Here is a 12,943-nt window from a genome sequence, read left to right as displayed (position 1 = left end):
GCCAGGCTAATGCGTCTCACATACAGTGCTTCTCTCCATTCCTGAGACATCCAGGCTCTACCACGACTCCTTTCCTTGGCACATGCTGCTCTCCATAACTGGAATGATGCACTCCACCCCACTTCTTTCCCTGGCAAGCCTCTACCTATCCTTAGAAACCAGTCTCCAATGTCCTTGTGAGAAGGTCTTCACTGCTTGCCAAGACTGAGACAGCTGCTTGGTACTCTGAAAACCTCTTGGTAATTTTCCCAAATGCTTATAATGGTTATCACATCTTATTAAAATTTATTTCCTCCTTAAGCTGTTAATGCCTTGAGGACCTCTTTGGCCATTCCTTACATCCTGCCTGGGACAGAGGAAATGTCCAATGCATATGCAATCAATTAATACATGAATGAACTTTCAGAGGTAGTTAACTGCCTTAATAAGGAAAACACAGTGAGAAATGGGCCTAATCCTACAAACTCTCTTCTACTAGCTGGGAGCCTTTACGATGTCCCTTATGTACTTTTTTTTCTTTTTGAGACACGGTCTCACTCAGACATCCAGGATGGAGTGTAGTGGCGGGATCTTGGCTCACTACAGCCTTGACTTCCCGGGATCAGGTGATTCTCTCACCTCTGCCTCTCGAACAGCTGGGACCACTGGTGCGCACCACCATGGCCAACTAATTTTTGTATTTTTTGGTAGAGAGGGTTTCGCTGTTGCCCAGGCTGGTCTCAAGCTCCTGGGCTCAACCAATCCACCCGTCTCAGCCTCCCTAAGTGCTGGGATTACAGGTGTGAGCCACTGCACCAGACTACGGACTTTCAATAAAGATGATCTGAGAGAACCTAAGTGCTTAAATCTGTCTAATCCATATTTAATGAACATCATGCCTTAATGATGGCACACATTCTGAGAAATGTGTTAGGAGATTTTGTTCTTGTGTGAACATCATAGAGTATACTTACACAAACCTAGATGGAATAGCCTACTGCATACTTAGGCTATATGGTATAGCTGATTATTCCCAGGCTACAAACCTATACAGCATATTACTATCCTAAACATTGTAAGCAACTATAACATAATGGTAACTACTTGTGCATCTAAACATAGAAGAGGTAAAATAAAAATATGGTATATAAGAGTAAAAAGTGGTACTTTCCATGAATGGAGCTTGAAGGACTGGAAAATGCTCTGAATGTGAGTGAACAGCCCAGGTGAGTCAAGGCCTAGGACATTATTGTATGCTTTTATACTACTCAGTGTAGTAGGTCTGTTTATACAAGCATCCCCACAACCATGTGAGGAATGCGTTGCACTACAGTATTATGACATCTATGACATCAGTAGGTGATAGCTATTTTTCAGTTCCATTATAATCTTACAGGGATCCCCACTGAGTATGCTGTGTGTTGTGGACTGAAATGTTACTATATGGTACATGATTATGTTCAATAAATAATAATTGTTGTTTACTTACTAATTACTTGAAGGTTAATTTTATTTTTGCTTACCTTTGGTTTGGTTTCTTTTAAAGACATAGGGTCTTGCTCTATCACTCAGGCCAAAGTGCAGTGGTGTGATCATAGCTCATTGTAGCCTCAAATTCCTGGGCTCAAGCAATCCTCCTACCTCAGCCTCTCGAGTAGCACCACCATGTTTTATTGATTGATTTATTTACTTTGTAGACACAGGGTCTCACCATTTTGCTCAGGTTGGTCTCAAACTCCTGGCCTCAAGCGATCCTCCCGCCCTTGGCCTTCCAAAGTGCTGGGATTATAGGCATGAACTACCATGCCCAGCCTCAAGGTTAATTTTATGTCAGCAGGCTATAATGTCCTGGTGTTTGGTCAAACAACAGTTTGGATGTTGTTGTAAAGATATTTTTTAGATGCAATTACCATTTAAGTGAGTAGATTTCGAGTAAAGAGAACTGCCCTTCATGATGTGGGTGAGTTTCACCTAATCAGCCAAAAGGCCTAAGAGAAAGGACTGAGGTCCTCTGAAGAGGAAGGAATGCTGTCCTCAGACTGTGTGTAGCCTGAAGACCGCAACATTCACTCCTGCTGGATTTCCAGCCTGCTGGCCTGCCCTGTGCATCTTGAACTTGACAGCTTCTTCAATCATGTGAGCCAATTCCTTAAAAAAAATTTCTCTTTCTCTTTCCCTATCCTATTGGCTCCATTTCTCTGGACAACCTTAATATAGCTGTTAAATGGTGCCCAATAAGGACTGAACAACAAAAATGGCCTTGGTACATCAAATTGTAAAACTACGATCGATCAATCTCACTAAAAATGGATCTTGTCTACACAGAGTAGAAAAGCTGGGGTAAGTGCTAAGGAATTCGAGGATATAATTTATACTCACTTTGTCATCCAGATCATCATCACTTTCATCCATCTCTTCCTGTCGAAGATTCCACTCATACTCTACGTGGACATGTGGATTGAACTTTCCAGATTTAGCCTGAGAAAGCTGAAAGGAACAGCAAATGTGCACCATTTTAATTTAAACGAAACATCCCAATATTATACAAACACTGAGCAAATCCCACCTTACTCCTAGTTTTCAATGAATCAGCTACAGGTGTACTACAGCCAAAACTCTGATTAGACAAGCTGCATTGCTGCATGACAGGCTCAAGAGAAATGTAAAGAACTACAGGCAGAGCTTTCTCTATTTTAATAACTTGACTTGTTTCCAAAATTAAAAGCTTTCTTCTTATTAAATGGACCTCAAACTTGCAAATTCCTGGCTGAAAGGCAAAATGTGTCTTTGAAGTTTAAGAGGTAGGCTTTTAAGGTCCCCGTGCAATCTGTGGCCCCATTTTCTCATTCATAAAATGGAAGAAGGGATAACTGTCTCAAAGGATTCTTTTAAGAATAAAAAGGCCCAACTGCTTTGCCTGGAACCTGGCACTTAGCAGAAACTCAAGAGAATCACACTAATGCGAAGGCCCAGAGTTGCTAAGCAAAACTAGTGGAGTCAAAAAAGGTGAGTGTGCACAGGAGGGGGAGGGGCTGGGAGAACAGTGTGTTACCATTTTGAAGACCACTGCACTCTGAGTTTTAACTTGCCCAATTTTTGGAATCAGCTTCTCATATAATTCTTTACTGTTAAGCTTCAGAGAAAGTCTAATGGTCTGGGAAATAAAAAGCATGACCTCAATCCACAAGCCTATCTGGTAATAATACCTCTCAAAAGCCTTTCGGCTCCTTTAACTGCATTCCAAAGACAAGTGGATGACAAATTTATCATTTTACCACTTTTTCTCCCATCCAAGTATTAACCAGGCCTGATCTAGCTTCTGAGATCAGATGAGATTGGGTGCATTCAGGGTGGTATGGCCGTAGACCATTTGACCACTTTTTCTAATGTAGCACAGTGCTTATCTGAATTTCTTTAGCTAATATTAAAAAATGAACTTGCTTTTTTTTGAGATGGGAGTCTCGCTCTGTCACCAGGCTGAAGTGCAGTGGTGCGATCTTGGCGCACTGCAACCTTTGCCTCCGGGTTTAAGTGACTCTCCTGCCTCAGCCTCCCAAGTAGTTGGGACTACAGGAGCATGCCTCCACGCCCAGCTAATATTTTTATTTTTAGTGGAGACGGGGATTCGCCATGCTGGCCAGGATGGTCTCGATCTCTTGACCTTGTGATACGGCTACCTTGGCCTCCCAAAATGTTGGGACTACAGGTGTGAGCCTCCGTGCCCGGCCTGAATCTGCATTTTTAATATTCAATTCCAGTTTCTCAGAATGACACTTTTAAGGCAGCCAATGTCTAATAAATCTTCCACGTCCATTTTTGCTTACCAGATCTTCACACTGAGTAGCTTTTAGTCTCTTTGCTATGTCTAGGGCAGTTTCTCCAGCCTGGTTAACTGAAATAGAGAAAAAATTAATTTGCATAATTATCTGTGAAACACCTTAAAAAAAGGCAAGGAACAACAATGACATTACAATGTAACATGCAACACATGCTCTTACTACAGTCATGAAGACACTGGGACACACTCTTACCTATATCCACAGTGGGCTTGCTCCTGAGCAGAAGCTTCAAACATTCAGGTTTACTGTACATACTACAGTAGTGTAGAACTGTATTTCCCAAGGCCGTCTGCTTATCCAGGTTCCCACTGAAAAGTCAGATGGTTAGAAAAAAATGACTTACTCTGTAACTTAAAACTATAGATTAGCCACTTATTTTTGTGCTGACAATTGAGTCAAATTTGAGACCTACTTATTACAGAGAAAATTATGTTTCTAATCTAGATTTATAAGCAATACAGTGGTAACAACTAGCATTTACTTAAGAGTGCCAGGAACTATGGGACAGACATTGTTTTTTAATGTTTACATGTATTAGTTCATTGAATCTTTACAACCATCTGATGGGGTAAGTACTAATAATAACCTTTTTTACAGATTAAAAAAAAAAAAAAACCTAAAGCACAGAGAGGCTGAAGTGCTTGCTTTCAAGATTTTCAGGATAGGTATGGTGCAGCAGGGATCTGAACACAGGTAATCTGTCTCTGGAGCCAGTGCTCTGACCCGCTATGCTATGTTGTCTCTGAGGAAGAAACCTGGACTTTTACACAGTTTGGCTTGTGTCTATGTACCATTCTTCCTATATGGGTTCAAATCCCCTAATATTTTGATCATCTTCTTTGGATGAGCTCTAGTTCCTCCTCACAAATCTGTTGCTTACAGAACAGATAAAGAATAAAGAATCCAGCAAGTCCAAACTTCCTATGTTCACTATTATACTTCCATTAGTATGTCCCAAACTTGAATGAGCTGTTGATCCAGCCACACACACTGCTGCTGTCTTATATGAAATTTATGAACAACGAAAACTCAAAAATCTGGTTAACCTGTGCTGCTAAGTGTTCTCTCTTTTAACCTTTCCTAATGGTTGGGAAATGTGTCCAGTCTGTGCAGCAGAGTTTTCAATACAGACAGAATTTTACATTTATAAAGGCCAAGGGGTGGCAAACTATAGCCTGTAGGCCATATCTAGTTCACTGTCTGTTTTTATAAATAAAGTAATAAAGTTTTATTGGAATTGAACCATACTCGCTTGTTTACACATTGTCTATGGCTGCTTTCACACTAACATGGCAGAACTGAATAGCTCTGACAGAGACAATTCATGCCTGCAAAGCCAATATATATATATTAACTTTAAAGATCAGATTTTGTTTGGAGAAAACAAAAACCCCACAACCCAAAGGATGGGATTTTACATTTCAAGACATCTCCCAGTAAAAAATATTTTTTATATCTAGCGTGATACAGAAAAAGCTTGCCAATTCCTGATCGAGGCCACTGATAGGCCTGGTTTGTGTTAATTTATAAGGCATATTCAGGTAATTCAATAGAGAAAACAAACACCATACCAGTTTTGTACAAGGAAATCAACCAAATGGAGCGATGTCTGGTCTGCAGTTCGGACGGCAAGGTGAAGGGCTGTCTCCCCAAGCTCCTAAGAAGGGAAGGAAAAGTATAAATAAGTGGATCATATGCTCTACTTAGGGAAGCTTCACATACATTAGTTGCCCCGAAGTAATTATAAGGAGCACACATTTTCACTCTCAAAATCTCTTGATTTAGACATGGTCACCCAATGTATAAGAGTCTCATTGTATGGTATAATGTTAAAATAAGTCACCTTTTAAACTGATTTTCCACATTACTTTTTATCCTATGATTTTAGTGAGGACTTACCTGCCCAGGTTCTAGCAGTGGTTCCATTAGCTCTACCCCCTCTGCATAGACTTGAATTAGTGCAAGTAAATCCCTGGATTTGATGGCCTCAAGCAATTCATTTAGTTTAGCTGATGAAGTTGAACAGGTCTTCCTTGAAAACCTATGATCTACATACTTCGCAGTGATATATTCTTTTCGTACAGTCCTAAAACACAAGACAAAATAAAGCATTTTATTTTCCAAGTGCTAAGAAAGGTTTACGTTTTACTGACAAACATTTCTCTTTGAGAAGAGTTATTTTAATTACGATATGCTTCTTTTCACCATTCAAACAAACCAGGTTTTAGACAAAATTATTCCAATAGAGACAGAATAAAGAAAATAATATGTATTTAACTAATATATACAGGTAATAAATATAGTTACAAAGTAAACAAGCACATAAATCACAGTAAATTTCTTTTTCACCTTGACCAACAGCATGAGAAATCAATTATAAATACTTCAAACTCTGATATATAAGTATATGAGGAAATTAAAAAATTTGAGAAGTTAAACACATTATGAAAGACCAATTAACAGTTTTCAGAGCTTCATGGAAAGGATTTTTGTCATCTGATATAACTCCCTATTCATTTTATAAAATTTTTAAAAGGATGGAGTCTTGCTACGTTGCCCAGGCTGGTCTTGAACTCCTAAGCTTAAGCAATTCTCCCGCCTTGGTCACCCAAAGTGCTGGGATTACAGCCGTGAGCCAATGCATCTGGCCATAACTCTTCATTTTATAGGTGAAGAAACTGAGGCTCAGATAGGTGGTCACTGAAGCAACTACCCCAGGCCTGGCATTGAGCCTCAAAGGGGTGAAGATGAGCTATCTTTCCCACAGAGGTTTTGGTGTGGGAGCAGGAGACCACATGGATAACATGCCCAAAGTCTGAAGGGGTGAGGTACTTTTTCCTTCTCTTGAGAAATCGCCTTTCTCACTTCAGTTCAAGTGTTTCTGGTAGGACTGAGCTTACCTCCCAGCGACAGCAGTGAGTATATGACCTAAGTGGCCCCATGGTTGCCTTGGTCACCTCTGGGCAAAGACTAAAATGGAAGTCAGCTCAGAGGAAAGGAGAGGTAGAGTCAGGGAAAGAGAGTTAGGGTATGCACCTGAATCCATCCCTTTACTTTTCCAGTTACATAAGCTAATTAATAAAGACAGTAAATGGACTTCAGATTAAATCCTAGTTCTACAGGATCCCAGCTATGTGACTGTGGGAAACTGCTTAATCTTCATGAGCTTTAGGTTTTTTTTTTAAAATCTGAAAATGCAAATAAGACATTGGTATATTTTGACTTAAAGGATGTACAGTGTCTAAGAAGTGTTTTCTACCTTCTGAGAGAGCTCTAACACAAAGGATATAAACTTTCTTGCTCAAAAACATGCATTCCACCAGTGGAAGCTGCTGCTATTTCCAACACCTCACAGTCAGGCAACTGGTACCATTGCGCTGGTACGTTTTTCTTTCATTCTGGGTTGGTAGTAAAAAGAGTTGAGCTGATTGATGATGGCACACAGCCTCTGGTATTTTCTCAACTCTGTGCAGTTCAGAAAAGACCAACTGATTTACTAAGTAACCAAGTGCTCATGCTCATGGGTGTCCTTTATGCTTAAGTCAAAGTCCCTTTAGGATGGCAAGAGCCTGATGAATTAGACGACTTCCAGTAACCGAAAGAATGGCCCAAGCCTGGCTTTTGAGTCCTCTGCTGCATGTGTCTTATATAAAGTGTGAAAGGCAGTTACTGTGTTGATGAATGGAGCAACAGACTTAAAAATTAAATGGCTCTTGATTCAAGTCTGAAACCACATGCTAACTATGTGACCTCGGGTAAATCAAGTTCTTGCTGCACCTCAGTTTCCTAACCTGCAAAACATTAGTAATCATAGCTGCCTGTTCCAAGGAAGCAAATTATGGGTAAGGAACAAAGAATGATGCATGCCTTAGGGGTTCATTTGAAAGCTTCCTTCCCATTATTATCCATAAGGGCAGAACTAGACTTCAAGATGCAAAGTTGCGGGGAGGTGGATCTTACATTTCTGTTTCCGTGCATTCATCTGTGTTTCAGGAACATCTGCAGATGGCTTCATGTCACTGGAAGTATCATGTGATGCCACACAATTATTTGGAAGAAATGATGCAGAGGGCGCTCAGGTATCACATGATCACCTGGATCACCTTGAAAGTCACCTCTACCCTTAGATCTCTAATTCTGTGGCCATAGGAAGTATCTGGCCTCTTATTAGGCACAATACCTTCAACCTTTTGTGGGCATTCAGCCCATGGTTTCCTGACAATTTAAGGTTTTCTGACAGTGGTAACAGGGAGAATGGAAAATAGATTTGTCTGGAAATCTGGACACTAGAATTCTAGTGCTATGGTTGATAAAGACAACTTTCCTCCTCTGTCCCCTTAAACCCAGGCCTCTCCTTTTCTACTCCATTTTCATTAAAGCTACCATCTATTTACCTAGAGGTAAAACCTTGAGTGTCATCTTGACAGAGTCTTAAACATCACATATTAAAACTGGTCAGCAAATCCTGTTGGCTCTCACTTCAAAATATATTGGGAAGTCCACTACATTTTATTACCTTCACTGCTGCCACCTTTGTCCAGTTTATCTTCAGCGCTCAGTGGATCTGGTCTAATAGCTTCTCCCCTGTCTGTTTCCACAGGCACCCAGGCCCCACCATACTCCCCACAAGTCTGCCCTTCACACATCAGCTACAGCTGGGTTTCCCAACCTCAGCCCTACTGACATTTGGGGCTGGGTAATTCTTTTATCTGGCAGCTGTCCTATGCATTGCAGGATGTTTAGCACCAACTCTGACCTCTACCTGCTGGGTGCAGTAGCACCTGTCCAAGTCATGACAACTGCATGTCTACAGACATTGCCAAATATTCTCTGAGGGCAAAGTCACCCTTGGTTGAGAACCAATATCACATGATCAACTTAAAACATAACACAGATCCTGCCACTCCTGTTTAAAACTTCTCAATCACACTTGTAGTGCATGACCTACATGATCTGGTCCCATCTCCATCTTGCCCAGCATTTCCCCGAATGCTCAGTTCTCTCCTGCCACGCCTTCTTTCAGGTCATAGTTCAAATATGGCTTACTTACCTTGGGGCACCCATAATGACTGTTTCAGCTGCCTGGCTGCTCCCCACAGGGAGGGGCCGTCATGCCCTTCAGCTCTGCTTTCCCCAACTTCAGCCTGAAAAAAAGTCCCCTCCCCCTTCTCCACACACTTCAACACCTCCTCTTGTACTTTCTTCAGAACACCTAATACAGTGTGTAACTGTATTACGGACTTTTTAATTCCTGTGTTTTCCTCTCCTCAGTCAGAATGTAAGCAGGACAGAACTCTGAACTCTGTCTTGTTTGCTACTGTATCTTCAGCACCTACAAGAGTGCCTGGAGCAGGGAAGTTGCCTCATAAGGATTTGATCAATGACTAAATGAGTGATTAAACTGCATGTTACAAGAGGTTCACTTTATGCCTCTGGGTCACTGATCAAACAAAACAGTAGCAGTAGTAGTAGTAATACACAGCACTTACTACAGGCCAATAATAATAATTTTCATAGATACTTATACAGCGCTTACTATAGACCAAATGCTGCTCCAAGCACTTTTTTTTTTTTGAGATGGAGTCTCACTCTGTCATCCAGGCTGGAGTACAGTGGCGTGATCTCAGCTCACTGCATCTCCACCTCCCAGGTTGAAGCGATTCTCCTGTCTCAGCGTCCCCAGCAGCTGGGACTACAGGCGTGTGCCACCATGCCCAGCTAATTTTTTGTACTGTTAGTAGAGACGAGGTTTCATCGTGTTAGCCAGGGTGGTCTCAATCTCCTGACTTTGTGATCTGCCTGCCTTGGCCTCCTGAAGTGCTGGGATTACAGGTGCGAGCCACCGTGCCTGGCTGCTGCAAGCACTTTTTTACTCAAGCCCCTTGTTACCACAGCCCTCCAAGGTGGATACATGTTCTGGATGAGGAAACTAAGGCAGGAACAAAGTTACTTGTCCAAGGTCACATAGTTTAGGAAATGGCAGAGCTATGCTATGAATTCCAGCAGTCTGGCTTCAAAATCTATGGCTTTAACCATTATATTAGAGATACTGGAGAATCACTGACATTTTGAAGGCAAAAGCCTTACAGAGGCCAAATGACTAGATGAGGCACGTAGTTGACCGGGCAGCGCTGATACTGTTTTCCACACGAGAAACAGGACATAAAAATCCATGCTGTTATGACTTTAATTCGACAGCAGGGTCTTCAAGGTTTTGGTCATGCAAACATTTCAAAAATGCTGGTGTGGAGAAGACTGCACTGTGTATGCACTTGAGAACTTATTGTTATCAAGCTGGTAAAATAACTTACATCTTATTTCTTCATGGTAGTTTTATGATCAAATTAACTTCTGAAAAGCCTTCAGCGTAATCTGTCCTTTTTTTTTCATCTGTATAGTGTTCTGTTGTGTGGCTCTACCATACAGTATTTCATCAGATGCCTACAAATGGATACTTGTTTCTAATCTTTTTCTATTACAGAATAGGAATAAATTCCCAGGAGTGGGACTGCCGAGTCAAAGGGTAAATACATTTATAATTTTGGTAAATATGGTTAATTTGTTTTTCACAGTGTACCATTTTGTACTCCACTGGCAATATTATGAGAGAATGTCAGTTTCCCCACAATCTTGCTGAGTGGGTTTGTAAGCATTTGGATTTTTGCCAGGCTAACAGGAATCTCCCATTGTCTTTGAATGTCTCTTACTTATCACAATACGTCATGTTTTTGAGAGAACTGCCCCCATGACAATCTGTGCTCCACAGAGCAGACACTCAGCTGCAACTACAGAGGGGAAGGTGAGGGTGAAAAGAATCTGTGCATTCTGGAAATACATTTCTAAATACTCTGCTTTCCTCTGATAATGGGGTTTGCACTGAAAAAAAAACTGTAGAAAACTAAGAATTTTTTTGGGAGGGTAGAAAAATAATTATAGAATGGTAAAAAAAAAGTTTAATATATCAGAAATACTTACATATCACTTGAAGGCGTTGGTTTTGGTGAGGGGCTGGGTAAATTTGCTTCCATAATATCATTAAAACTATTGTTTCCTACATTCTTGGCCAGCTGTAACAGAAAGTAAAAAAAAAAAAAAACACAATATAGCAAACTCTTTACTACTAGTTAAAAGTGTCCTATTATTTACTTTTGAGATTTCTGACCTATTATTTACTTTTGAGATTTCTGAGTATATGTTTTCCCTCATTTGACTTAGAATATAAACCACCATCCATCTGGTCAACAAATATTTACTGAGCATCTACTATGTGCCAGGCACCAAACTCAGTGCTGGAAATGCAGCGTTGGGTAAACCATGTTCCTTTTCCATAGGTGCTCATAGTCTAGTGGGGCCACTGACAAGGAATCAATCATGTCTACATTTATGTGATAAATGCTAAAATAGAATCTGGTCCTACACACATACAAACGATCTGGGATTACAGAGAGAAGGCTCCATGTGAGTTTAACCATAGGTTAGACTTTTAATGAACAGCAATAGTTTTTCAACCATCACATCTCCTTTTTATATTGAGCACATTTACTCCCTGGACAGAAAAGGACATAGAATTACCCTATATTTGTGAACAGATTAAGATGCTGCAGGTAGCAGAGGACCCAGGAAACATTTTGCTTCTGGTTTCAAGAGAATTCCAAGAAAATTTGTCCTGAAGGGCCTCTATTCATTTCATGAATTTTGGGATGCAAAGTTTAAGAAACATACATGCAACCAGGTCTTTGGGGAAAAAAATCTTGGGTTAATTGCAGGGCATATATTTGGGATTTGGACTTTTTCTTGTCATCAAACTGGATTTCATTAATAGAAGTCAAGGAGATGAGTGACATCATTTCTGCACTAAAGAAGAATGTATTTCAGATGTTAGGTCTCTGTCTCTTCTCTATAATCCAGAAGCGAACTAGGGAGCTGAGTATCAGCATGGTAACTTCCTACTTTCTGAATTAAAAGGAATGTCTTGTATTGTGCATAGAACACAAGACAGATCACGATTGCTTAGTGAACGCTAACATGGCCAGGTCTGCTGACTGGGTTACTAAATGCCCATTTTGGTACTTTTCTCCAGTCAAGGCTAATGATAAGCTAGACTTTCGGCTTTTTTTTTTGAGCCCAGGTTCACTCAGGTTCTGCTCAACAGTGAGCCTCCTGTCTGAGAAGTCACATTTTATTTAAAAATCTCACTCTTAGTACAAAGACTCTCTCTCCCAGTGCACCAGTGTTAAAATTATGCAAGTCAATTTTTACTGGACAAATGGACAGGGCATTTGTCCAGTAGGCTTCCTACTTGGGGGATGCCAAGTAGGGCTCCGCTTCCGTTTTTTGGTATATCTCGGGGAGCTATTTGGACCTGATGACAACTCCAGGTCTGGGTGACTCATGATGGGGAAGTACAGAGGTTAAAGGAAAACAAGTTTAAATGTACATAACCCCTTTTTTGAATTAAGAAGCCAAGCACCGCAATTTTACACAATTTCTTCACTTACCACCTAAAGAAGTTATTGGCAGGGTGCAGTGGCTCACACCTGTAATCTCAGCACTTTGGGAGGCTGAGGTAGGCAGATCACCTGAGGTCAGGAGTTTGAGAACAGCCTGACCAACATGGAGAAACCCCATCTCTACTAAAAATACAAAATTAGCTGGGCGTGGTAGCACATGTCTGCATTCCCAGCTACTCAGGAGAATCACTTGAACCCGGGAGGCGGAGGTTGCGGTGAGCGGAGATTGCGCCATTGCACTCCAGCCTGGGCAACAAGAGCAAAACTCCGTCTCAAAAAGAAAAGCAGTTATGGGTTAGCGAGTAGCTGGTTTTATGACAATAGTTAACAAGCCACTCCTAATTCATGTGTACTTTCACAAACTTAGAAAAAATAAAAATAAAATTGAGATAAACTCCTCAGTCATTACTTATAACAGAAGCCGTGAAGTAATGTGAACATTTGAGTTTAACTGCTATTTCAGCGAGTCATATGAAAACTAATTCATAAAGAAAAAATTGTTTTGAAGAAGCCCATCCCAAAAGAAAGGAGCCAGTTTCATTGAGCTAATTATAGACATGTATGATTCGCTCTTTCTTCAAACAGGAAATAGAAACAGCATCACACACCATAAAA

General features: G+C 40.7%; 1 protein-coding gene across 4 annotated transcripts in view; it reads right to left on the bottom strand.

Moving 5' to 3' along the window:
- The window catches only part of ASAP1 (ArfGAP with SH3 domain, ankyrin repeat and PH domain 1), a 407,759-nt gene that overhangs the window by 67,496 nt on the left and 327,320 nt on the right, over positions 1-12,943 (bottom strand). For all 4 annotated transcript variants that reach the window (XM_017499205.2, XM_017499197.2, XM_037728520.1 and 1 more), the window contains 6 exons: positions 10,794-10,885; positions 5,718-5,904; positions 5,390-5,475; positions 4,011-4,126; positions 3,804-3,871; positions 2,359-2,466 (listed from right to left, as the gene is read on the bottom strand). In XM_017499205.2, coding sequence (XP_017354694.1) covers positions 2,359-2,466; positions 3,804-3,871; positions 4,011-4,126; positions 5,390-5,475; positions 5,718-5,904; positions 10,794-10,885 — 657 coding nt within the window. The remainder of the gene's footprint in view (positions 1-2,358; positions 2,467-3,803; positions 3,872-4,010; positions 4,127-5,389; positions 5,476-5,717; positions 5,905-10,793; positions 10,886-12,943) is intronic.

Source organism: Cebus imitator, unplaced genomic scaffold, assembly GCF_001604975.1.
Source record: "Cebus imitator isolate Cc_AM_T3 unplaced genomic scaffold, Cebus_imitator-1.0 Scaffold13, whole genome shotgun sequence".
Classification (NCBI taxonomy): Eukaryota; Metazoa; Chordata; class Mammalia; order Primates; family Cebidae; genus Cebus; species Cebus imitator.
Note: the sequence above shows the minus strand (reverse complement) of the source record. Positions and strands in the feature narration are given on the sequence as shown.